The sequence below is a fragment of the Acanthopagrus latus genome, chromosome 20, assembly GCF_904848185.1.
Source record: "Acanthopagrus latus isolate v.2019 chromosome 20, fAcaLat1.1, whole genome shotgun sequence".
Taxonomy (NCBI): domain Eukaryota; kingdom Metazoa; phylum Chordata; class Actinopteri; order Spariformes; family Sparidae; genus Acanthopagrus; species Acanthopagrus latus.
This window is the reverse complement of record NC_051058.1, coordinates 15,546,579-15,573,827: the sequence shown is the minus strand read 5'-3', so window position 1 is coordinate 15,573,827 and position 27,249 is coordinate 15,546,579. Positions and strand designations below refer to the sequence as shown.

Sequence of the window (27,249 nt, the reverse complement as noted above, 5' to 3'; positions counted from 1 at the left end):
ATGACATTGCCAGGTTATCTAATAATTGACTGAAATGCAACAATGGCGAAATTGATGCTTGAATGGTTACCCACTTAAATGACAAACATGGAGCTGATCATTTGGAGAAATTGTGACGTATTTGTGCGACTTAAACCAGAAATATGCCTCAAGCTGTCAACATAATTAAAACACTGGTTGCCCACACAGAGCCAGATATCTACAACTGCACACAAGGAATAAAAGCTTCCCTCTACTGTATATAATCAATACGTAGTGAGGAAGAGGGCAGCATGGTGCAGAATTAAAGGTCACAGCCAGAGGAGTCATGATGCTGTAAACCCGACACTTTGCAAAATAATTCTCTTGGTCGAACTCCGATATGCCACAACTTTACCCGACAGTGCATCCAAACATCAGCTTATGGTTGTTCTATACTCAGCAGTGATGCTATTTAAAGAATTCTTGAAAAGCCCGAGCAAATTACTGTGAATGGTTGTACTGTGGAAGAGTCTCTGCAGCCTCTGTTACAGATCTGTCTCCCAATTCACCCCGTTCTATACTGTACAGCCATGGTTGTATTCAGAGATTGTGAAAATGGACCTTAGTGACTTTACTATAAAACAAGGGCTGAAATAATTAACCACCCAGTATTTAAAATCCAGTTAATTGTTTCCCAGAGTACCAGACATTTTCTGATTTAAGCTTCTCAACTGTGAGTAGTTTCTGTTTTCTGCTACTGGAAACAGGTCCAAGGTTCTGGACGGTTGCTCAGACAAAACAAGATATTATCAAATGTTTTTGACTATTCTATCATGTTTTTATAGTATCAACAATAACAGGGTGTTTATGGGTATCACACTTTTAAACCTAAAGACATTTTCAAGATCATTTTAAACTAAATTCAAGACGTTTACCTTTTTCTTATTCCAGCATTGCAGGTAAGTATAAAGGTATGTGGTATATTGTGTATTTTGTCCTGTGCAGAGGTAGATTTTGAAGTAGGAATGTGATTATTACAGTGAGTTAAGCTAATTTACATTTTGCCAACAGGTTATGTGCAAGTATCAAGTAAAAACGCAGTGCTAGGTTCAAGGTTTAAAGATTTGTGATGTCATTAGAAAAAGATTGCTTCAAACATAATTACTCTTAAGGATGAATATTTATCAGATGTAAAACATTTTAAGTTATGAACCTGCAGACACCCTGAATAATCATTTATTCATGAAAATGAAAAAGACCAGGATACATTTCTGAAAACCAAAAGTCATGACAGAAGACTGCCATAGCATCCAATGCATACTTTTTAATTTAAAAACCTTTTTTATACTAACAAAAGTAATAAATAAGCCCTTATAAATGCCTCAACTAACACGAGAAACACTGGCACTGGCGAAAAATGGCGCTTAAAGACGGATTGATTGCATCTCCAAACATCATTTGTAAGCTCAATCAAGGAGAATGCCATCACCACACCTCTTGTAAACCTAATTTGATATCATGATCTGTTCAATATATTCAAGTATTATGTTTCCTTGTTCCCCAGGCACACGGAAGCATCCAACCAAAAAGGCACACAGCATGCAGTCTATAGGTGGGTCACCGGGTGACTTGTTTTTAGGAATCTGCGCTGGACACTATGTCAAAATTGTGTGGAGATTGCAGAGCAGACAGAGTGTTTGAGTCCAGAGGGTTCGACTTCACGTTTATCCACTTCAGTGCAGGCATCGCAGACAGCTTCTCTACTGGAATATCTATTGGAAAAATAAGAATAAGTAGTAATTGTGAGCTCAAATCAAGCCATGCAAGAATATAAATCCCTTTGCCTAAATATATTATAATTACCGGTGATGCTATTTCCCTCCAGGTTAATCCTCTCCAGTGTGGCTATTTCGGTCAGCTTATCAGGGAAGATGGAGAAGCTGTTATTAGCCAGATTGATGCAGGTCAGATGCTCCATTTCTGCCACAGTGTCGGGCAGCTTGGTGAGGACATTGCCTCGCAGGTCCAGTTCTGCATGACAGGAGTAAATCGAGGAGTCACAACATTAGTCAGATAAACAGCATATATCAAAACAATGTTTGTTTCAAGATCGAGTCCGCAAATTACACGTATTATTTACTACCTCTCAGCTGAGTGAAGGTTGAGAAGAACTTGCTGGAAAGGGCCTTCATCTCGTTGTCGGCCAATGTGACAACACGGATGTTCTCCGAGACACTCCTCAGGACCTTGAACACACCATCCGGGAAGGATATGAGATTGCAGTTGGACAGATCTGCAAAGGAGAAGGAACATTATTATCAAATGAGTATGCATTAATGTAACAGGAGCCATTATGGATAATAAGGATTCAAAGTTGTGGTTATTTAAGCCTCTGTCACCACCTGCTGGGCAAGAACTGAAACAGCATCAACCAGAATATTAAATCAGGGCCCTTCATTGACATGCTGGGAAACAGCAGATAGAGTGAGTGGGAGATAAGGGGAAAGATTTGTAAGGGGAGTCTCACCCAAACTGTCCTTCCCGTCCTCGACGGTGGCATTAATCCTCCGGGCCACATTTGCGACTGCCTCCGCCATTTTTCTGTGGTCACTGGTCCTAAAGGAAGTTATACAACATCACACTTACACATACTTTTATTTTTACATCAAATGTATAACAGCAGAACCACAGGTACAGTAACTAACAATGAGATTATATTACTAAAATGTGCAGCTACATGCAGTTAACACCATTGCGGATCTGAGTTTCTATTGGCTTATTTTTCTATGTTTGTTTGGTCATGTTGGTCCATTTAACACTGGTTCTGTTCACCTAGCTGTGAGAGGATGTAATAGGATGCTGTTGACAATAACATCCATCCATCCATCCATTATCTGTACATTATATATGTACGCCGCTTAATCCTCTGCAGGGTCGCGGGGGTTGACAATAACAAACAAGTCAAATACCCAGTCAATAGTTTTTTTTTTGTTTTTTTTTTCATGCTACATCACACACCATCATCTCAAAAGCAAAGTATCAGCACTCATTTTGAAGGGTGACACATAAAACTAGAGCTGATAAAATGAAACTAAAAATGTTTTGGTGATCATAGAGTGTTACACATATTGAGTAGCTTTGGCACTTAAAGTATTTCGGATGCAGGACTTTTACTTGTATCAGTATATTTACTAGGGGTAAATCAATTATTATTGTGATTTTGATACTCTTACTTTAGTAAATATTACTTTGCCTGTCTGTTGCACTTCAATACAAGTTAAAGAAATGAATGAAACATGTACATCTGTCAGCTTATACAGACAGACATGTAATAGAGTAAACTCAGAACGTCTCTCAAACATGAAAATACTTTTTTACCTGCTGTATATCTGTCTGTGTTAGTTAGGCCGAGTAAGACTGTGTAATGACACAGACTAAATGTTAGACACAGAAGAGCAATATATCTCAATATAAGACAAGCTTCAGGCATGCTAGAGACACCAGTTCTCTCATTCAAACGCAGCCTGTTGAGCCATTATTAACTTTAATGCTTAATTTAACGATTACGATTAGAAGCCACTTACCCAAACTAGAAGCTAGCTAACGGCTACTGTTACTGAGCCGGGCAGCTGTCAGTTAGCTAACGTTAGCAGCAGCGGCTCAACCACAGTCAAATTTGGTGAGTGTGTATTTTTAGCCACGGGGGGGGACAGTTTCACCTGGCTGTGTCGCTAGTCATTACTCAAGACCCACTAGTAAAACCTCAGATAGTCACGTTAAACACAGTTTGTTAAAATCGTCGTTGCTCAGCCACTATTGGTAACTAAGGCACATGCTAACTAGGCTACTAGCAAAGAGCTACAACCAACTGACTCAGGAGTGTCAGTGCTGCGCTGTCAAGGTGCAGACGACGTGAACTCGAATTAAAGGGGCACTGTGTAGTTTTGGAGACGACAATCTGAATTTTGATATTTAAAATGTTAATAAGGTAGTGAAACACAGTCAGAGATATGTTTTACCCATCTATGAATAAACTAGCTGTTCTCAGAGGAAAATAAGGTCCCCAGAACATTGTTTAAAGGATAGGTGGCAGGGTCCGCCACATCTGAACAAAATAAAACATTATGCAATCGTGTTGTCCTTTCAGGTTAGTTTGTGTATTCAGTTAGAGTTTGTTTATTTAGTTTGTCAAAAAAATAAAAATAAAACACCCACTTGTGTTTCAGAATAAAACTTAACGTCAATGAAGATTTTTTTCCTCTTGTCAACATTTCTCCCCCAAAACTACACACATGTAATGCTAATTATTACTAAATGAATAATTCAATTTGGTCAATATTTGATTAATGTTAAAACCTTGTTCATTTTGTCCCCACAATCAAAATTGTAAATGTGAATCCTGCTTTTTGATATTTTAACATTTAATCAGAATATCTTTTGCTGAAGCCAGTTCTTTAAAAAATATGAAGGATAGCCTACGAAGGGGCGAACTGTTTTCTTTTTCGTTTTAGCTTAAATTTCAGCCTTAAAACCATATTGCTAAATGTTAGGCTGTACTGCGATACACGATATATCGATATTGACATATCAAACTATCCTCAAAAGCAGTTTATAAACGCTAGATCTGGGTGACAATTTCAAATGTTACTGTAGTTTTGGCAAAATATTAACAGTATGAGATTTTATATAAATAGCCTAATAATCTATAATGTGGATGTAATGACTAAGTTCATAAAATCACATAATTTACTGTGGCAGCCAAGGCAGTTATGCCATATCACAATATAATGATATTCATAAATCTAAAATGATACATATCACAGTAACAGTATAATATCGATATATTGCCCAGCCCTAACTTAAATATATTTTAAATTTAGACTTTTTTCCATATAAATAATCACCTGAGAAAGTTAAATGTTGCCTTACCTCTGAGTGCCGCTCAACTACTCCCAGTTTGACCAGTGTCATGGTCATGACTCTGGCAGATTCCTGGTTAGTCAGTGTATTTTCAAAAGGATTTGAATACAATGGGCTCTGCAGCTTCAGAAGAATGGAACTTAGTTGACCATTGTTAAAACTAACTGTCAGTTTACAGTATTTGCTGGATATGCCCTCTACTGTTATGCTTCGTTTTGATTGTGTGGTGGTGGTGGTGGGGGGATTTGGCTACAACTCCCTGCTGGATGACTGAAATGCTCTAAAACTAGAAAAGTCCACCTGTTTTTTGGGGCGTCCGTACTTTTGTATTACGCAGGTAAACATGCCAGCGATCTGCGTTGTCCCATGCATTGTGTTTTGTGGACGTGTGTGCAAGGGAGTTGTGTTTCCATTGTTTTCTCACAGCCCGACAAGAGCTGCTTAAATTAAATACTCAGGAAATATCTGATCAAACAACAGACGATCGTCATGTTCACAAGCCAGAAAAACTAGGATTCACGTAATAAAACGTAACAAAACACACAACTAATGTGTAAAAATGCACATAAATACAATTCTTTTTAATATTTACAATAAATATACATTAATTCACAGTTACACAAATGGCGGCGTACAATTAAAAAAAAACAGTGCTGGAATATTTAACAACATCGCCACTTCATGTTCACATTGATGAAATCGATAAGGGGGGAAATAAAGTCGTACATCAGACGATGTGACAACTGCAAACAGCTGGAATCGGCTGGATGCTGTCGTTGTATTTCAGCACATCTTTTTAAAAAAATGACAACGTCCTCCTTACAAAGCCAAAGCTCGCATCACGGATTACAATCCCGTCTCTGCACACGGATCAGCTACAATCTCACAGTGCACACTGACAAATATCGAAGAGCTTTTTTATTTTTTTTTCCTCGTCTGGCTAAGTGTTTTGGTTTGTTTTTTTTTAGAAGCTTCAGGGTCACGGTGGCTTCGAGGCGGCCGTCGTCGTCACTGGCAGCCACACTCGTCCACGATCATGTCCTCGTGATGTCGGAGGAGCATCTCCCCGCTCTCATAGTACAGCATGCTCAGCGGGCTCATTTTGGTCGGGGCGCAGCAGGGCGCCGCCACTCGGTCGGGGTGGTAATGTTTCAGTAAACTCTGGTAAAGAAAGAAAAAAACAGAGCAGAGGATTTAGATCAATAAGTCCAGTTTGTAACCTCTCACTTCATGTAGGTGAAGATAGAGAAATGCTTGGTCTCAGTTCAGTTACTGGGCTTTGTGCCAGTCGTTTTTGGGTAAGCAGCTAATCTCTTTTATGTGGCTGCACCCACTGATGTTTCCAGCGTCGATTAATCTGCTTTTTTATTCTTAGTTAATCCTTTTTTCTAAGAAGCATTTAAATAAATCTTTAATTTCACAAAACCCGAGGTGATGAACTCAAACTGGTTGTTTTATTTGATCAACAGTCAAAAAGATATTCTACTATACAGATACAGATACTATTGCAGATCTTTTGTTGAAGGTTTATTTTGTTCTTCCTTGACTGTCAACCATTATGCTGCATTCAATTACTGTATGAGTTACTGTAAATTTGACATTCCAAACAGCAAAACCCAGTCCTAAACCCAGAAATAAATTATTATTTTTGCACTTTCAGTTCCCTCATCTAAAAGTCAATAATCCAAAACCCTGAACTGAAAAAATCCAACAGGCTTTTTGTCGAGGGAACTAGGGTGTAGTTAACTTCTGGGTTAGCCTGTACGCCATCCCTGCAACACTCTGTGCCGTAGTCATCCGAAGGATGTTTATTTGTGTGTCCATTATTCAACATTTTGTGTCCTAAAAGGAAGAAAAAGTGCCAAAACAAGCAGCACACACTGATGTGAACCTACTGTGTCTAACATATTATCTAAGAAACTTAATATTCCAGTAACAGCATCATCAATATACAGACGTATAGATCATCTACACCACTCACCTGCATGTACGCGTGATTTGTTGGATTTAGGTCTTCCCCCAGGGGACCGGGGCAGGAACCCTCACAGCGGTAGGCATTATATCTTTTAGGAAAGACGATCCAGGACCCCCAGCCAATTTGATTAAAGTCCACATGCAGGTCGACTCTGCGGCAGAGAGATTTTTCACTCCCTCTCTTGGGCGCCTGCAGGCCTCTCACTGTTTGTTCTCGCTGGCCCCGCTTGCTCCTGCGCTTCTTGGGCCAGCGGGCCTTTTTGATTTCGGCGGGGGACAAGAACTTGGATTGTTCAGCTGTGTGGAGTAAGCTCGCTCTGGCTTTGGAGTTCTCGTCAGAGCCGGTGTGTGAGAAGACGACCAGCAAGGCCCGGTCGCTCGCGTCCTGCTCTCTTCTCGCCACATAGACAGGCTGATCAGGAAGCGACAGGCCCCTCTTTGTCTTTACCACTTTCCTCCTTCTTGACACTCTTTTGTGTCGATTCCTCGCCGTCGATTTTTGCCGGAGCCAGCTCAACAGAGGGGTCGTCATGTTGAACACTTTCCAGCTCAGCGATGAGGTGACCAGCGATGATTCAGTGAGCAGCCCCACCAGCTGCTGTTCCTGGCAGCTCTTGTGCGTATGGCACTGCTGGTGATAGACCTCCACGGTGATGTTGGAAGCACTCCGTGTCCGAGGAAGCCTGATCCTCAGCTCCGCTGCCTGGATCCGTTTGTCAGCCAGCAGGGCGTAGAGGTCAAAGGTCGCAATCCAGCGCCTGTGTCTGTATGCCAAACCTGATGTAGCGACAAGAGGGAGATTTAGCAAAACACAATGAGTCGGACAGCTTATCATTAGCAGACATTATGCTAAAAATCAGGATACATGTCAAACATGTGAGTAGCTGATATGACAAGACACACAGTGAGCTTTTCAAAAGAAACAAAATCCACCTGTTGTAGAGAGAAAATGTGAGAGCCAACATGTTCTGTTATGAAAACTGTCACGTCATGATAAATGTTAGTTAACAGGTATTGAGGGATCTTAGTGGCCCTCATAATATATGCATGTTATCATTTATATCACTTTCTTAGATTTAATTTATAGTTACCTATGCTTTCTCGCAGCTGCTGGATCGAAAGTTACGAGACTTTTAGGGTCACCTATCGACAAACGCTTAATAAAAGGACCTTAACATGAAGCTTGATTGAACATTGTCTGTCTATACTGAGATTTATACATGTAAACATGTAAATTACACTCCTTGAAAGATGGTGGGATTGAGTAATATGCTACAAAAAAACATATTTCTGTCAACCAGGAGAAATATTTCCATTTCTGTTCATTTCAAGAGAGCTTTTTAATATCCCAGGTTGTATAATATCACCATTGTGGGTGATTTCAATGTACAAAATGTTTGCATTGATATGTTGCAGCACTTTGACCCTGTGTGTCTCACAATTAAATTTAAAATGTGGTTTGTCACAACACATAAACAATGTCATGTAACCCATACTATCTCTATACTGTGATAAACATATACAGTATTAAATACATGGTGGTATTGCAATAGAATCTATATCTTTATTATGTATTATAGAGCATATTCCTGTGTATTGAACTGATTGAAATTGATCCAGAGCGGGTCTGCAGTGAAGGGCTAATGCACATAAACAATTTTTACTTACCACTTTGCAATTGTACCATCTCTTTGTTTGTTTACCCCTAAAGCCATTTCTCCATGGAAATTATCAGTAAATTGTCTATTTTACCCCAGAAACAATATCAGGTTGTCATATCAAATCTTAAAACAGTCTGCAGAGTGACAACTTATTCAATATCCTATATGTGTGTATATTAATTACAGTTTTTTGGGGGTAATTAGTATCAAGGTTTATGTTATTTGTAAGGCTTACCACCTCTTTTGTTTTGCAAAGTCGGCTGCAGGAAACAATAGTAAATGCAAAAAATGCAATTCCCACTCTGACCTCGTGATTAATGCTCGTATTAATCACAGACGTATTAAAAAAAAATATATATACATAAATAATCCAGTCATTGTTCCAGTGGGACGACATGTGCTCATTGTGATTCAATGAACAGGTGTGGCTCAAATTAATTTAAAGGATTAAAGCATCTTAAACATTTCGGCCTCTGCATTGTCCAGCGCATTGGCCTATTAAGTGCAGACCGTTGATCAAAAGTGCAAACCTATTAATCCACTCAAAAGCAAACACCCGAGGGACCCCGAAACCAATCATTTAACACGTCCCCGGGGCCCGAATCTGCTGGCTTCTGCATATCCTCAGTCAAACAAATAGGTAATAACTCTGACACCTAGCAGCGATGTGGAATGGGCTCCAGCTCCAGCAGCACCATCAGCAGGGAGGGCTGTTCGTTTTCTCTCTCTCTGCGTGGCTGCTTGTGCCATTAAATCCAGAGCTCTAATCTAATCAAGCCAAGTGTGAAGGAAAGAACTGAGGGAAGTTGTTGATTTGAACTAACAAGAGATTTGTAAAAAGGAGGGAGGGGGGAGTGTGAGGGAGGAGGGGGGGGGGGGGGTAGGACGTCTGGCGAGGTATCTAATCAACATCAGGTATTTAAGAAAAGGGATAAAAGAAAAAAAAGGAGGTTTGCTTTGAGAATTAGACAGAAAAAAAAAAAATCCCTGGGTCCTTTTCACACGCTGATCCCTGCAATGGTTACTCGCCCCCCGCCCCCCCCCCTTAGAGATGGGGATGTGGATTCCGTCTGGGGCAGCGGTTTTGACAGGTCGACTCAACATTTCAGAGGCTTTTTATATATATATATAAAAAAAGACAGAGGAAACATCTGAATAAAAATAAAAATAATAGAAAGAAATGTCTCCCTTTTTACGCCAAATCTCACCTTTGGCAACCACGCTCTTCACCGTGTCCGCCTGGCGCGCCGCGTCCCGCTCCATAGTATCCAAAGGCCTGGAGAAGTTCGCCCTGAAGTTCCTGTAGAGGTGCATCATGTAGGTCGGCAGGTGGTACGACGAGGATCGGTCCAGCAGGGAGAACCGCTGCAGGGACCTCGTGTGCGCTCCGTCTCTGGCGGCGGTCTTGTGGGGCCCCTGCGCCTGCAGCGGGGCGAGCAGGGATGCGTGCAGCGCGACGGCCAGCAGTCCCAATGTGCGCATGTTTAAATGACAAAATTCCTCTTCCAGGAGGGAGATTAGGGGTGTCTTATATACTCTCACCCACCCACCACCACCACCACCACCTTCCCCCCCTCTTTCATGTTTAACAAGTAGCCGAGAACATTAAAGGAAATTGACATGCGTCCTCAAGACTTGTTACCTGACAGCTCATCATCCATTCAGGTGGTAATGAGGGCGCCTGGGTGCGTGTTTACAAGGAGCGCTTTTTTTCCCCCTCTTCCACCACCCCTACACCCCCCCACCTCCTCCCTCCCATCCTTGGATTAATTGCTTCAGCTATTTGTCTTACACTAATTGTTAGGCTTTCCCAACATCACAAGCTTTTACGCACAAACCCACAGGGCTGACGCAGGAATCACCCACCAAATGTTTCTTACTGTCAGGGCTGCACATGACTTTTGTGCAAACACAGATGTTTTAAAAATAGAAGATGAACTGGGGCCCTCCTGTGCAGTTCATCTTCTATTTCTAAAACATCTGCTGTGGGGCTTTGTTTGCATTCAGGGCTTTGCACAAGGATACTGAGATTAAAAAAAAGAAGATGCAATCCGAGATAAGGAGAGGAGCACCAGGACACCACATGAGGTCAATAAAAACTCTGCATCCAGCTCAGACATGTAGAAACAGGAAACAGTCACCTTATCTCTTCATCATAATTCATTTTCCCAAGGTTCTCCTCCTATAATGTGCACACACAGCTGGATGTAACCAAGCACATTTACTCAAGTACAGTAAGTTCAATTTGGAAGTACTTGTGCTTTATTTGAGTAATCCCCCCTTTTGTTAATACTTTAAACTTCCACTCACAGATCTTATCTCTCTTTTTCACATTTTAATCCCACTAAGGTTCATTGATAATGTGCATACACCCAGTGATCACATGTAACTAAGTACATTTACTCAGTTACAGCCGCCTCAGCGGTTCAGATTTGAAGTACTTGAATATTCCCCATTTTTAGAGACTTTGAACTTCCACTCAGCTACATTTTAGAGACCAGCATTGTACTTTTTACTCAACTACACTTATGTAATGACTTTAGTTACTAGTAACATGGAAGGCTGCATTCGGCATCAGAGCCAAATCACGACATCTCTTCTCGTTTATGATATTTCAAATCCCCTAAAAGTCCCTTGTAATGTGCATACACCCACTGATTACATGCGTACAATTACTCAAATACAGTAGCCTACTTAAGTTAAATTTTAAGTAATTTTTTGAGTATTCCCCTTTTTAAGCTACATTAAACTTCCACTTAGCTACATTAAGGAGGCCAATATTGTACTTTTTACTCAACTACATTTATGTAATGACTTTAGTAACTAGTTACTTTGAAGGCTGAAGGTTGCTTTGGGCATTATTTATATATTTACATATATATATATATATATATATATATGTATATATATATATATATATATATATATATATATATATATATATATATATATATATATATATATGTTGACTGATTATCAGCCTGGACAAGTATTGGATCCGATATTCAGCATTTTGCTAACAATCAAAATCAATGTGTGTGTTATTTTTAAAAAAAAATCTGATTCCGGCTAAGATAAAAAAAAACAACAACATATAAATGTGGCTCTGATGCAGCATGTAATCTGCAAAGTAATTAGAAACTAAAGTTATCATAGAAGGATGTAGTTAGTAGAGAGGGTCAGACACTTGTCCCAAAGATGTAAAGTAGAAGTAAAAAGTAACAGAACATGTAAATACTCAAATGAAGTGTCTTTAAATAGAGTACTTGAGTAAATGTACTCAGTTACATCCATTGCTGTGTATATTCTGCCTTTACATTTACATCAAACATCAGATTGGCCTACTTTAAGACTTTTACTTAAGTAATATTTGATTTTTTTCATTTTTGCCAGAATAAATCTTTACTTTTAGTCAAGTAGGACTTGTGGGTACATTTTACAACACTGCATACACTCTTCACACAGGCTTTTGTAGCTTCTTATGGACAATTTATTGACATTAAAGCAACTTTACCACACTTTTATGGCATTATTTGGTATTTGATACGAATATTCTTATAATGCTGTGAAGTTTAAAGTGTTGGATAATTGATAATTGGGACCCACAGTGTCACACAGCTGAATAAAGAGACTTTTAGTTCAGGTTAAGATGAGAATAACTAGAGAAACCAGCGCAGCGCATCCGAGGATGACCGCAGACTGCGCATGCGCTCTCCCGTCTTCATCCACATAGCGAAATCCTTTTCCTCGTAAATTTCCCGAGAAAGGAGCTTAATATATATATATATCAATGGACGTTTTCTCCGGCGCTGTGAAGAGAAAGCGGCGCACACCCTCCTCAGCTCGCACAGCCAGCAGAGGACACGGAGCCGAGCTGTGAAGGAACATGTTCGTATCGTCCTGAAATCATGGTTTCTTCACCCGCCGTGTGCTGAAATGGTGAGTAGCTTTAAAGTTTACGGCTGCTGTTGGACGAGACACTGGCGGACTGGGCGACAAAGTTCACAGTCGTTTGTTTGGACGGTAACGCTCTGAAAACACAGCATCTTCGGATTGATCGTCGCGTTGTGGATATTTGCAGCCGAGGGAAAAGGGTTTTGTTTTGTTTTTTTGTTTTTTTATCATGATGCGAGGTTATTTGTGAGCTTGATGGGGCACACATGTGCTTGGCAACCCCCCCGACACACACACACACACACACACACACACACACACACACACACACACACACACACACACACACACTCTCTCCATGCCTGCAGTGTATTGTGCATCTGACCAACTGTCCTGCAGATTGTGCTCATTATCAGCTAAACCAGCAAATTCAACACGCTGAGATAAAAAAGTGAAGTTGTGCTTTTATTTCTCATTTACAGCCTGTTGTGAGACACTTGCATGAAACCTACAGCGCATCCAAACAATACAATGTGTGTGTTTGTGCTCAACACAACTGCAAGACAAGAAACAAATGAGTTTGTAATTTAGCAGGTTTATATCAGTGCTTTGAACGCATTAAAGGTGCAGTATGTAGTCTTTTGGGAGGACAGTTTTAATAAGAAGAGCCAGATAAAACAAACACTCTTTGTTAACATGACTAAGTAAACAAAACACCTCCTCAGGCTGTTTTTAACTTTGTTTTCTATGTGGCGGACCCTGCCACCTTTCTAGCTTCAAACTAGTGAGTCTCAGGGCTTCGTTTTACTCTGAGAACAATTTCAGTTATGGAAAAAAATGTGTATTTCTTTTTGCATTATTGCCACAGATGTCCTAGTTTGAATTTCTTTTACAAAACTTCTACAAAACTTTAATTTCCCAACACGGAGGCTAATTCTATCCTGAGAAGTCTTTGAGGAAAAACCTGTCTGGCAAACTTTATTTGGATTCAATAGATCATTTGAACATGTACACAGTGATTAGATAACACGTGTTGTAGAGATATGAATACAAGTGCACCTCATTACCCTTTGCGTGTGGAAACCACTGATGTACGACATTATCAAAGTCACATTTTGGTGCTTGGGTAGAAAATTTGTGCCCAACTCTGCAAGCAGTTCACTGGCTTAAATGTGCTTTTCATTTACTGTAAGATTCGTCTGTACTGAACACAAAATCATTTCAATTTAAAGATCTGCTCACTCGCCTCCTCACTACAGAAGACTGAGAGATGGGATAGAAAGCTCTGAAAAGCTAGTTAACGGAGGCTTAAACTTCTTTTGTCGCACATGTTGTTCCCAAAAATCCCCAAAATGAACTTGCATGCTGAGTTCTACAATGTTACAGCCAACATGTATGTATAAAAGAAATACAAATACCTTTTATTAAAACATAAAACACTCAATCTGTTCATACTCAGAACGGCCTGCACTCATGATCAGCCTTCATGTAACGTACGGAGACAAGTTCATTCTTCCCATTAGGTGTAATGTTAATTGCGTGCACAGGGGCAGTTAAGACAAAGCACATGATGTTGTTCTTTGATGATTTCCAGTCCCGGCCCCTTTTTTAAAAATTTTTAACCCGTGCAGCTGGGATCAGTCTCCTCATATCGCTCATATCACTTTACCTCTACGTCCTCGGGGGGGTAGAAGTCCGACTGAAACTGCCTCCCGACAAGCCGGGGCGCAGATCAAACCTGCCGGACATCCCAATTAATCAAGCGCGCGAGCGTGAAACTCCTCCATCAATGGACACCTGGATCAGAAATGATTGAGCTGTTTGTTCCTGATAAGAGATCAGAATCACTGCTCCTCCCAGGCTTAACTTGTGAAATGTTGCTTTATTATGAACTATGTAGGAGTTGTAGGAACTCAAAACATGGGTCCTGAAGTACTTGCTTTTCTTTCTGAATTTGAGTCTTTTTGCTTTGATTTCACTTGGTGCAGCCTTTAAAATTGTGTAGTCAAGTCATTTTTATTCATGTAGCCCCAAATCATTATTCAGGAGGCTTAACAATCTGTACACTGAACAACCCCCTCTTTCCTTACACCCTCGTATCCGTAACATTGTTCCCAGTTATCGTACAAGCACCTGTTTGATAAGGTTGTCATAAGATGGTGAACATCTGCGTCTCAGTGACGGGAGATCCTGTGTACACGCCTCAGTGCAGTGGATTATTTTTACCACAAGATGTCATATTTGATCACCGGAGTACATTAAAGAACTCAAGAATATTTAATATCTCTTAAAAACGCAGCCCCTTTGGCTGATCTTGCTGTCGTTTGTTTCTAATATAGCGCGAAAGGAAAAACAATGACTTTCCAATAATGTCTCCACACTCCTGGGAGATGAACTTTGCCTCAGGTGTAATATTTTCCTCTGCTGTCTCTGGCTTCAGACAGACACCAGAGCTGAGAAAGTGTTTGGACAAGACAGGTGATGTTAGCTGGATGCACTTCTTTTTCCATTGTGGAACATTTAACAGAGAGGAAGTTTTTTCTTTAGTCTGTCAGAGAACATCCGCGCACTTCAAATCGACGGAAATGAACCTGTCAGAGAAACCGAACGTGTCATTCAGCAGCTTTTTTGGTGCTTTATTTCCCTTCTTAAATTCTGTATCTTTCAGTGACGACTACTAGTAGAACGGCAGAGATTAATCAGTCAACTTTTAAATCAGTTGTCAACTATTTTGATAATCTCTTATATCAAAAAAGTCAGAAGTGTCTGTATGTTAAAGCTTCTCAAATGTGAATATTTTCTAGTTTCTTCACTCCTTCACAACAGTCAACTGGATACCTTTGGGTTGTGGACATTTGAGGAGGTCATTTTGATGTTCTTTTCACCATTTTCTGATATTTTATAGACCTAACAACTTTGATTTTAATGATTAATGAGAAAATAAGCAACATATTAATCATCAGTGGTGCAGCCCTACCTCTACTAGACAGTGATGTAAAATGTACCCCATAGTCATACATGAGTAAAAGTAAAGATAGGGTGTTGAAATGTTACTTTGGTCGAAGTGAAAGTGATTCATACGAGTAATACTTGAGTAAAAGTCTCTGTGCTGAAGTACCAAAAGTAATTTTCTTGCAATGAATGTATTCTATAGATATATACATGCACTATTTTGGCTCTGATGCAGCAGTAGCTAATAAATTACAAGTAACTTGTAATTAAAGTTATTGCCTAAATGTAATGGAGTAAAAGTACAATATTTGTCTCCGAACTGTAGAGGAGTGGAAATATAATGTAACAGAAAATAGTACCCAAAATTTATAATGTACTTGAGTAAATGTACTTTATCACATTGCGTAGCTGTTAGTGGACAGCTGCTTCGCTCCTTGATATTCGGCTCTGATTCACGATTGCTCGCTCTCTTGATTGATTCATTCCTGTCCTGAGGATTTTTTTTTTTTTTTCTCGAAAGCCTCTGGGAGGGGTCTCGTTTCACATTGTGTTTGCGAAAAAACATCAGAGTCTCAGCCCGCGCTGCTGCAGGAAGGAAGGAACAGGTGTGGCAGCAGCAGATTTTTACGTCCATATCTCGAAATCCTGCTCGCCACTTTTTTTATTTTTGCAAATAAGCCTGAATTAGACATCGTCTTGCGACATGCTCCTGTGAGGGAATTTTTTTTTTCTCACAGGCGGCTGCTCAGAAGACAGGGCTTGATGGAGTCGTGCTCGATAGTCAGGTATTCTGTCAGCTTTGTTCCTGCTTCGTGCAGCCCTGCGGCATGAAATGGGACACTCGAGATGGCCTGACCTCAGGGTTACGACCACAAGAGGTAGAGCACACATCCCCTCGCAGCTGAAGCTTAAATCAAAGTATTTGCCCAGCTGTAAAGCCTTGTTTGTCTTTCAGCATGGCATGTGTTAACCACTAATGAGCAGAGTGATTACAGCATCGTAGCGAATTAGGCTTATGTGATGTCATTACTGATTGCCAGTCTACATCACGTCGGCGAAGGGGCGAACGGCTTGATTGGCTTGATAAGCGACCGTTTAATTTCTGTCTTTGACACGTTTGTTAAAAGGTCCGCCGTGTGTGGGAGGCATCGTGTTGCCAGGAGGCTCCGGTGGTGATTGGATAGTGGAGCGAGTTATGAGTAAGCCTCTCTGGGTTCCGCCCCCACATCCTCTTTACACATCCACACAAATGCCGGCATGCGCAAGCAGCCCTGCACCTCATGCACAGGGGACGCATGCAAAACTAAAAAACTAACAGCAAGTAAGGAGCACCCTGACGGAGAGAGCTGTGTCCCTCACCTCCCTTCTCCTCCTCCTCCTCCTCCGCCTCCTCCTCCTCCTCCTCCCCCCCCCCAGGCTCTGCTCTGCTGAGTGCCTGTCTGGGATCTGTCCTCACTAAAGGACACATTCATTGACTCGCTTTATAAGGACGCGTTAATGATGCAAGACCGCCACTGCCGTCTGCAGTAGTGCGATCAGCAGGCAGAGACAGATTGCCTCACAGATCACTGAGAGAGAGATGCCAGAGGAGGATGTCTGACTGAGGCTGGTGCCGCTGCCTGTCGGGAGAGCTGTCATTTTGGTTATTTTTAACCGCCTCTTGTCTGTTTGGTTTTTTTTTTCCTCTTTTTTTTTCACTGCGATCCTTAGAGACTTGAGCGCCTCTCGGATGGAGGACTGATCAGCTGAATGTCAGGTACAGTTGTGGTACTTTTGCGTTATGATACTCGCGTCCTGTCGCGAGCTTGTGGTTGCTAGAAATGACATCGGTGTGAACCAAAAGGAAATATGTGTGATTTTTTTTTCTTTTGTTGTTTTTATTTCTGATTTGAAACAAAACAATCTAAATATCTGAAACTAATATTTATCTTTTGATTTGTCTTGGAATATAAAAGCTACACACTCTTTTCCAACACCGGTCATGTCTGATGTCCTCATAGCTACATGGATTACATTCTTCCCAGCATGTGATGCCTGTGCTCTCCTCTGAAGTGTTTATCAGCTCTCCGTTCCATTAAACAGGAGGACCCAGCGCCTGTTTGACAGGATTCTGGCTTCCCACGCCAACTTAGAAAATGCAGCTGCAAAAGTCAGTCAGGATGTGTTTGCATACACACACACAGACGCACACAGACACACACAGACACACGCACACACAGCTTAGTTTTCCGTTTCAGTCTGAGCGGCAAGCGAAACCAAACATGCTAACAAATTGGTCCGTTGGAGACGATCCTCCCGATCCTCCTAGGGGCTCGACAAATGAAAAAACTACTGTCAGCCACCCTGGCAGTGCCGGCAGAATGTTGTGGTCAGACGCTGGGGTTTGGTGAAAGGGAGAAAAAAGGAAAGGCGAATTACTGCAGCCTGGAAATCATAGGGGGATAAAATTGCCAGCTTGGAGTGAAATAAATTACAGGCAGGGTTCAAAAAATAGATTTGCACACCCTTTTTAGCAGCTCAGCGTCAAGCTGTGATGAAAGCAGGAATGTGGAAGGCTAAAGGTTATTCATGTGATTTATGTCTTATTCGCGGCTGTAACATGGTTTGTTTTGTCCCCATAGATTCGTTGCTTTAACTGGGTAAAGTAAACTGTGCACGCAGTCTGTTAATCTGTGCATGGTTCGATCAGATTTTGAAAATTGCATCCCTGAACAATGCATGAATGCATGGCTTTCCTCTTCACCACAGCCTCTTTCTGTCCAGGGCGATTTATCCTGGACGAAAAACAAACATCGGAGCTGTAAAGTTGACACAAACTCACACAATGAGGTCTTTGGAACAGTTGATGGGGGGGGGGGGGATGAAAAACAGAAAAGATTTTCTGCAGAGGAAGTGCTGAGCTCATTTCCGATCACCACTGATATTTAGCTCAGGAACTAGCAATGTCCTGTGGAATCACGCCTGTATGTAACCCTTCACCTCATTGGTGAAATATGTGTACAGCTGCAGGGAGGAAGTATCGGAGGGTACAAGTAAGCGTTTCCTGTCAAGGTGTGCACACGCTTCCTCTGCCTTTGGGGGGTGGAGGAGGGGGGGGCGTGTGACTGGGTCGCGATGAATGGTGTGGCGGTCTGGTATCCTGTGGTGGTTGGGTAGCATTGTTGCACGTAACGCTCTGTTTTTGATCGCGCCGAAATCAAATGAAATCCAAGGCAGATATACGTGGCGCAGCTTTCTGAAGTGATGCATTCGTATTAGGCCACCTTTCATTATGTGGTTTTTGTGCAGCCAGCAGTCTCTCAAACACAACATTGGCAGACTGAACCGAGCGGCTTCCTCGGAGACCAGAAATGCCCAGGATCCCTGAATAGGACGGGGAGACGCTGCCAAGTAAGCAAGTAGCGTTGAACTTCGACTTCTTTTTGTGGTTCGTGCGGGTCTCCGTCTTGATATGGGAAGCCGCGTTGAAAGATCTCCCGATGCTTTAGCGAAGCGATACCAGTCTCCCTTGAACCCCCTTTCGCATCTCTCGTGAATGAAGAGCGCTCTGCATCCTTCCTCGGGGGCCACCAACAGATGCATCCTGCAGCTGCACGCTCCTTCCTGTCTGCACTCAGACCCTTTTGTCTGAAGACGTTGCTACAGCAAAGTTGGGACACCGGCTGAATTTAAATGGGGCGGCCCTGAATGGAGCGATGCTGGTAGGCTGGCAGGAGGCTCCGGTTTCCATGGTCTTATTCTCGCCACACAGTCGGTGGATTTAAATATTAGTGCCCAACCGGCTGCTCACAACCCGGCTGGCCGGCATAGAAAAACACACAAAAGGTGAACTCAGGATCGTCCCGGCTTTGTCTGGGGTTTATGTTTTCCTGCAGAGTGCATCAGAGGTTGTCTTGTCATTTTATTGGCCCGCTCGCTGCTCTGGTCGACATGTGGGATAAACAGCCTCTCTGATGAGTTGCCTTGATTGGATCTCCAGGAGGATGTTTATGACTGAGGGCTATTTCTACTCAGGCCTCCGCCCCAGCTGCCCGCCCGCTACACCAGGCCTGCCCGGGCTGAGAATCAGTGTGGCTGAGGTCGTGTGCAGCTCGAACTTCCGTATCAAAGTGTGTGTGTGTGTGTGTGTGTGTGTGTGTGTGTTGTGTGTGTGTGCGCACGCCATGGTCTCGCAGCAGAGGTGACAGAGTGAAAGGTAAGACAGGAGCAGAGGGTTTACGATGGTCTAGTTTTCAGCGAGCAAGCTGCAGCGCTAATGATGTCACGTTTCCTTTGGAGGGCGGTGAGGTCGCAGTCAGGAAGCGTCAGTTAGATCTTTTTAACACGTTTCGCAAATAACATCGCATCGGTTAAGATGTAGGAAGTTCTTGTGAGGATAAGGGGGGAGAGAATCTGCTGTCAGAGTGTTTCGCGGCCTTTCGACTGAGCCTCACAGAGGGACGTGCATATTATCATGCATGACTGTGGTGGTGGGCAAAGGAAACCTACTGATTAAATGTCCTTAAAGTGGCAGAGATTGAAAAGGCTTTGCTATGTACACGCTCTTTACTGTGAGGAATGCACAGGGACTGTACGCTCTGTTTTCAGTCCAAATAGGAAGCCAAGGACACACAGGAGACACATCTACTGTGTTTCGAACTGATCTTAGTGTTGCATTTTTACTAAAGCAGAAGACATGACGCTCGGGCTGCAGTTGTTTCTTTTCTTACTGCTACTACTGCAGGGCTACATGCTGTCTGGGAAACATTATCTGGTAATTTGAGGGCTTTAGAGATCCAGTCTCAAGCCTCCTCCTCAAAGACTCATTGGAGGCCACCCCAATAACATCTGACATGTTTGATAATTGCGATATAAAAACTGGATGATTAAATTGTTTCTTTCTGAGCGGGAGGCCAATACAAGCAACGGTAGAGGCATCCAGGAGCAGCTGATTAACGTACAAGCCCTCGAGGCTAACATCAGCTCGCATACTAGTGTTGACAGAAAACTTAATATCGTTTTCTCGCTGCAAGTTGTAGCGCCTCGCTTAATCTCATTTTTTGTTTACGGCTGCTTCCCCATGAGGTTACGTGAGAGGGATCAGCCCAGCTCGAGCCTGCAGGGCAGCGAAGCCACACCGCTGCTGCTGCACACAATGTTTTTATTCACTGTTTATTCAAAATATATTTACATGAATGAAATTTGACACTGCACTTCCTTGGGCACTCAACCACAAACCCGCCACCTGCGATGCACATCAGATGAACGGTTCTCGAGATATGTGAGTAACAGACAGACAGACAGATCCCTTGCCTTTTTAGTGAGATTATTTCAGGTCGGGTCTAAAATTGTCTCAAAGGGCTTCAAGCGGCTTTACAATCTGTACACCCTCTATCGTTAGACGCTTGGTTTGGATCAGTAAAAACTCCCTAAATGTATTTAATGGGTGGGGGGGGGGATGAAGAAAGTTCAGGAAGAGCAACGATGATGGATCCCTCTTCCAGAACAGACACGCCATAGATGTCTTAAATAAAGAGCAGACAGTTGGGTCCTTTCCATTCACCTGTTTTATATCTGAGTGAAAACATTAGAAATCTGAAAAAAAAAAAAAGAACTCGGAACATCTCAACAAAGTTTCGACACGTGGCTGGAAAAGTTATTGTATCGATAAATCCACTGAAGTTTCTGCTCCACCGGGGAACGGTGAGTATTAATACACGGAACAGATTCAAATATCTCCGTCACTTTTTCCACATTCATCACGGATGAACTCAGGGGAGCGATTATCGTTCATTTGAGATTTGACTGGTGCTTTTGGTTGTCATCTCGTCGTTCCCTCTTCCCAACTGACAGAAATAGACGTCGGTCATTGACAGTGCTCAATACATTTTGTGACTTGGCCAAGGAGGTTATTTCTTCGCTCCTGTCCGTCAGTTGGTTGGTTGGTGGATTGGTTTATCAGCAGTATTAAGCCCCTGGCACAACAATCAAACAATAATGAAATTTGGATGGAGGCTGTGTCTTGGCCCAGCATGTTAAAATGTCTATATCTGACATTGTTCTAGGCTTGTCCAATCCTCTGTGTTCCTAGTAATAATCCTTGATCAGTGTCTCAAACCATGCTGCGCTTGGGCCTTGATTTCTGTGAACTACCTTTTTTAAAAAAGTTATTGAATTTGATGTTTTAAGAAGATGTGGGAACCTTGTCTTGATGCACTCAGCCCCTGATACTGGCATAAGATCCATAATGTATGGGAGTGGAGATTGGAACGATGCAATTATTTATACTTTTAAACCGATTTCCTGTAAAGTCTGCTTAAATATAATCAAAATTGTAATATTGAATATGTCATCCAACACTATCTGACTGGTAACGATCCTAATAATCTGATCCTGCAAACATGTGTCCAATGGGAGAGGAAGAGGAAGTATAAAGTAGTAGGAAATGGAAATGTTCATGCAAAGTACCTGAAATGTATATTAAGTAATAGAACAAGAAGAGTTTGTTTGAATATCGGTTCCAAATATCGGTTTTCAGACGCGGTCTGATAATTGGTATCAGCCCTTAAAAAGCCACGAAGGTCGACTTCTGGTCCAAAACCCCAAAATATGAAATAATCAGTTCTATAAAACACAGAGACGCACACCATCCTCACATATGAGATTCTGGACATACTTGGTATTTTTGCTCGATAAGTGATTTCGATACATTTTGACTCTGTTATCGTTCCGGCATGTTCCCTTCGTATGCTCGCTGTACAGTACGAGAGCCAACTGTGTCGCCTTTGTGCGCAGCCTGTCCCTGTGAAAGGCAGCTGAACTTTGGCCATCTGGCTGCCAGATGTACCACTACTTCCCCCGGTCCCCTCCGTGGAGACTCGAGTCTCCTGCATGAATCTACTCCCTCACATCACACAGGAGATAGCACGAGGAGGACGCTGTTCCAACACTCCACAAGTTTTTTCGTTTTCCTGTTGCTCCCGATGCCAAGCAGCCGGGCACTTTGAGCTCCCGCGAGGGGTGTTTCCCAGCGACTGGGGGGTGGGCAAGGGCATCTAAAAAAGAGGGAAGATTTTCTTTTTTGGATGTGATGCCAAGTTCTCACACTCCTTTTGGACCATGGCGGAAAACAAGCAGCAAAGAAAAGGATCTCGGGGCTCAGATCGCTCCTCGTCTCACGTGTAAGATGCCAGATTTTCAGTGGATATTCGCAGTGTGGAAGGTTTCTTTGTTGTTTTTGCTTGTGGTATAGTCACAAAAGTATAGCAACAGAGATGCTTTTGGCGTGTGGCGAGGACTCAAAATAGATCTGTTCAGCGGGAGCGCAGTATTCCTGAGAACTTAGCCTCCTTTTATGGAGTTTTGGAAGAGATTCTGAGAGATTACTTCGCAGTTATTTCGCAGCGTATTTCCTACAAATCATACAGTTATTCGAGTCAAGCTGGAGAACATTTCTGATTATCTTTTTGAGCCATGCCAGCACACAAAGAATCAGTATGTCCTCCTCCCTGTTGTGCTTGTGTGAAGAGAGACTCCCGGCTGAATCAAAAGGTCTCAGAGTACAAGGTTGACCTGCCCACTCACCTCCAGATGCAACAAAGAGGAGAGAGGTGGTGACTCACCGGCACTTCTCCCCTCCACAAATCCTCTCTGCACAATGAGAGTCGGCTCTGTTCAGAGCCCGGGGATCACACAGAGGTACTTTGAGCTCTGGCGGCTGGAGTCAACCCCGCCGTACCGCTCAGCTGTGTCCCATCAAGTAGATTTTTGATGTTGGATTGATTGCTTTTGGTCTACGCCTGGCAGCTCCGGCGTTACCGTATGAGTTTGTGTCGGGTGACGTACTGCGCCTTTTCTCTGTGTTGTCTGACTCTAAGGCTTTTTGTGTGTGTATTTCTCTGGCGCTGTGGCTTTCCCGAGCAGCTTACATGCTATGAAGTGATGTTGAAGAGGCAGTGTGGCTCGTCGGAAGGCTCGTTTGTTTATCTGCAGTGCTCCCTGCAAAGCGCACTGTTTATTCAGAGCGGAGGAGGTTTGGTTGAAACCTGTGGCTGGCTCGTGTGGGGGTCTGAGTGCTCCGTATCAAGTGGTATTTTTGAAATATAAATACTGCCTGATTGAATCGTAGAGATGTGTAATTAATGATTTGTAAAGTGTGGGTATGTGTGTGTGGGGGGGGGTTTCATGAGTCACTGACTAAACCTCTGCATGCTCTGAAGAGTCACAGTAGTGAATAAAATGGATTTATCACATGGCCTTAACTGGTTGTTTGGCACATACGGAGGCATCTAACAGGTTGCGTCTGTTTCTGTCTTATTTCATGTAGTATATCAGCCGCTGTGGTTTGACACAAGTGTAGAGAATAGTCAATCATATTTACAGCTTTTAGATTTATCTGCGAGATGAAATAAACATCTGTATGAGTGATAAGGCTCCAAAAAACCCACATTAAGAATACAATTCTTATCTTTGGGGAGAAGCACTTATTAGTTTATTGGCAAGACTTGGATGAGAGGGTGGATACCACTCACATGTATGTGTGTGTTAGATGTGAAGTAGCAGCTAGCGGCAGTCAGGTAGCTTAGCTTAGCACAAAGACGGGAAACGGCAAGCCTGGCTCCGTCCAAAGCTAACTATCTTACAGCACCCCACTGATTTATGCTTTAGATCTGGTTCAAAGATGTATTTGTAAGAATTAGCCACCTATTGAAATCATGCTCAAAACATAGCTGCTTCTAACTGTAGGAGTAACAAGCTAGTAAGCAAAGCTAGCGGTGCAGCTAGTGGTTGTACTTGATGACTCTGCCCAGACTAGGAGAGCAGACTCTCACTTCTTCCGCATATAAAAAGGCTAGCTGGTTAGCATGTTAACTTCAGTGGATATCCCGGCAACTGAAGACATCGATACATTTTGGGATTACATCAAAATTGTTGTTTCTTCATATTTTGTTTGAATCATTTCCTCTTGTGATAAGCTAAGCTAACCGGCTGGGAAATGTCAGGTCGTTATTCTGCCTTGCCATTCTGTGTTTTTCACATTAAAGTAATGTATAATAAATTGTGAAATATAACTGTATATAATATGTAAGCGTGACGTGAAAGTTCTTGACCCTGACGTCTACTGCGAAAGAGAAATCCATCCAAGCCAGCATGTTCTAAACTAGCTAGCTAACACTCTTGAGGTCTACTACACCCTTCTGTCTCTTTAACATAACTACTCAGTTTCTCTTTGTAACCCTGTCATTTTAAAATTACAAATAATTGAACTTTTAACTTTTTCTAACCTTAAAATAACAGGAAATTATTACGATCCAATTTGGGCCAATGTTGGGCTTTAGGAGGGTTTTGCGTAACTTGTACATGAAGAGGTCACTGGTTGGTTACTGGCCAAAAGCAATCACCCATTGCATTGTATTGTACTGTAATATGTTACTGTATGATATTGTATTATATTGTCTAGATGCAAAATGGTACCAACCCTGTTCCTTCAACTCTTTAACTTCCTGTGGAAAGTGTCACTCTGCCCACCATGCTCCAATTATGAAAGATAATTGATAACTAGTGACCCTACACATTTAAAGATCAATTTTACCTCACAAAAATCAAACAGCAAACGCATTATTATCCTTATAATGCCACTTTGGGCAGCCCTGAGATAGACAAAAACTCAGTGGTGGACCAGCAAACTGACACTGCTATAAATCTGTATATTCCCTGTATAACATCAGTAAAACAACATTTTTCACTTAGGTGTGGAAGTGTGAGACAACTGAATAGCTTTTCAAACGTTTGATACGCCTGTAGGTGTTTGTCGCTCCTCAAATACACTCTCCGCGTGTGTTGTGTGTGTGAGTCTGTTTGCTTCCTGTTTCTGAGTCCGCTGCGATGTCATTCACAGCTGCTTGTGGAGCATGGGTACAACTGCCAGTGCCGCGCCACAGCCTGTTTCCGTAGCGTCGCCACTTGAGAGTGTCCATGTCAACGGGATGGCCGACAGCAGGCAGTCTCTTAGCATGAGCCCCTTTCAGACAGTCAACATCCACAACAACAAGGCCAAGTCCATTATCACCAACAAAGTCGCACCTGTCGTCATCACGTAAGTCCCTCCCCGAATCCGCGTTCTCACAATTGGGTGTTAATCCTCTTTGATCACTGTGGTGACATCCCCCCCCACCCCTCCCCCCTCCCCAGCCGAAGTGTTTGCCCCTGTTATCATCTCATTTGTCAATCCAGGCCGGGCAAATAGTAGCTGATAATTGAATTGACCTCTGTTTAACCACCCAGACCTGCTGTTGTGCTCTGTTTTTACAGGTATAATTGCAGACAGGAATTTCAGATCCACGATGACATCCTCAAGACGAACTACAAAGTCGGTCGGATATCGGACGCCATGCCCGAGCACTACCTGGTGCAGGTGAGGGGCAAAACTTCTTGGAAGACGTTGAATCATTCCACTTGTACTTCAGCCTGATTTTTTTTTTTTTTTCACATCACATGTCCAAATTGCTGAGTGGCATCGGAACATTGTCATGCGCCGTTTTATGATCCGAGGCCTCCATTGAAACAGGATTGTTGTCACCTTCTTATCGGGGCTTTTGATCTGCTCCGTCACCTCTGCTGTGTCTGTTCAAGCCGGCAGTATTTTATCAGTCTCAACCCACAGCCTCTGCTCGCATGTAGAGATAGGTCAGTGGATTTGTTAAAGCAGAAACATTTGAAAATGCATCTTCAGCCTTCCATCTGCTCTGAGCAGGTGTTTTTCTGCACAATAGGTCATATTCAGACAATCAGACAATGATGGGATGTTTGCAGATATTACAGTGTCTTTTACGATATGATCTTGATTCAGGGGCCTGCGATTGCCCATTTAACACAGTCGATTACAGAAAAGGCTGCCACCAATTATCTTTCTGCTTTTGCCCATTTAAAAATCTCAACATGAAGAACTTGTAAGTGCTTTAACACTGTAAAGTTTATAAAACAACATCACGCATGGCTTAAGAACAAGAACAGTTAACAATAGGGCTGGGTATCACCAGGTACCTCGCGATATGATACTATCATGGTATTTTGCCCACAATAATTATAATATCATGATACAGCGATTCTAATTGCTATATTGCAAGAAATTTCATCCATGATACATCACGATATCTGTGTCACTGAAGAAATTCAGAATTTATTGACTGCACTGAATCCATTTCACAGAAATTACAAAACATTATCAATCAATTTCGCAAGAATGACAGCCAAGTAAAACAAAGTGTATATTGCACAGTGGCTCTTCTTAATACACACACTGACCGCAACTTAAATATTATTAAATATTGATATTTGGTGCCAGTGTATCCATAACGTACCTCAAGCCGAAATATCGCGATATATCGTAGTATTGATATTTTGGTACACCCCTAGTTAACAAGAGTATAAAACTTAGCTCAGTATTAACGATTGTTTTCTCCAGACAGCCTTATTAGCTTGAGCCTCTGGCCTTCACCACTGTATAACTTAGCCTAGTGGCTAGCAGACTTTTCCTCTGGCCATAGCTTAACTAATTGTATTCTCTATTTAAACTTTTTCAGTAGTGCTGTAACAAGAGCAATGAGTTAGCGGACTACTGGTGCGATCCTCCGTTTGTCCGTTGACTGTCTTTTATCCAGAGTCCAAAATATTATTAATGTGACACAGACAACCAAACAAGCCAGGGGAATAAAAAAAAAAAAACGCACATCTTGAAAATGATGACATGATCGATGTTTTCATCATTGATTGATTCTTACTGGATTGTAAACTGAACATTTTTCACATTTTAGGATGTCATCTTAGGGAAACACTGACACTATTTTGAACCAGAAAAAGAATCAATTTAGTCAAGAAAACGATTGACACATTGGACAGTCACGTAAAT

General features: G+C 42.1%; 3 protein-coding genes across 10 annotated transcripts in view; 1 reads left to right on the top strand and 2 right to left on the bottom strand.

Annotated features, from left to right (window-relative positions):
- Positions 1–1,174: 1,174 nt before the first annotated feature.
- Positions 1,175–3,859, bottom strand: lrrc20 (leucine rich repeat containing 20). 2 transcript variants are annotated; one of them, XM_037080325.1, is made up of 6 exons: positions 3,546–3,859; positions 3,340–3,378; positions 2,489–2,577; positions 2,105–2,254; positions 1,825–1,992; positions 1,175–1,733 (listed from the first exon to the last, which is right to left on the bottom strand). In XM_037080325.1, the coding sequence occupies exons 3-6, from the start codon at positions 2,556–2,558 to the stop codon at positions 1,597–1,599; spliced, it is 525 nt and encodes a 174-aa protein (XP_036936220.1). In that variant the 5' UTR covers positions 2,559–2,577; positions 3,340–3,378; positions 3,546–3,859; the 3' UTR covers positions 1,175–1,596. The 2 variants fall into 2 exon arrangements, with proteins under 2 accessions (XP_036936220.1, XP_036936219.1); XM_037080324.1 differs by lacking the exon at positions 3,340–3,378 and having other exon boundaries at positions 3,546–3,858.
- A 1,576-nt stretch (positions 3,860–5,435) lies between these two features.
- Positions 5,436–9,998, bottom strand: ndr2 (nodal-related 2). Its single transcript, XM_037081656.1, has 3 exons — positions 9,725–9,998; positions 6,863–7,632; positions 5,436–6,042 (listed from the first exon to the last, which is right to left on the bottom strand). The coding sequence occupies exons 1-3, from the start codon at positions 9,996–9,998 to the stop codon at positions 5,890–5,892; spliced, it is 1,197 nt and encodes a 398-aa protein (XP_036937551.1). The 3' UTR covers positions 5,436–5,889.
- Positions 9,999–11,971: 1,973 nt separating this feature from the next.
- pald1a (phosphatase domain containing paladin 1a) overlaps positions 11,972–27,249 on the top strand; it is a 56,915-nt gene continuing 41,637 nt past the window's right edge. Inside the window, exons 1-3 of one of the 7 annotated variants that reach the window (XM_037082050.1) lie at positions 11,972–12,455; positions 25,240–25,437; positions 25,653–25,755. In XM_037082050.1, the coding sequence (XP_036937945.1) occupies positions 25,253–25,437; positions 25,653–25,755 (288 nt within the window). In that variant the 5' untranslated portion in view covers positions 11,972–12,455; positions 25,240–25,252. Of the gene's footprint in view, positions 12,456–16,086; positions 16,241–16,810; positions 17,119–19,453; positions 19,558–22,187; positions 22,523–23,018; positions 23,040–25,239; positions 25,438–25,652; positions 25,756–27,249 lie in introns of those variants that run through there. The other 6 variants (XM_037082053.1, XM_037082051.1, XM_037082052.1 and 3 more) reach the window with 6 other exon arrangements.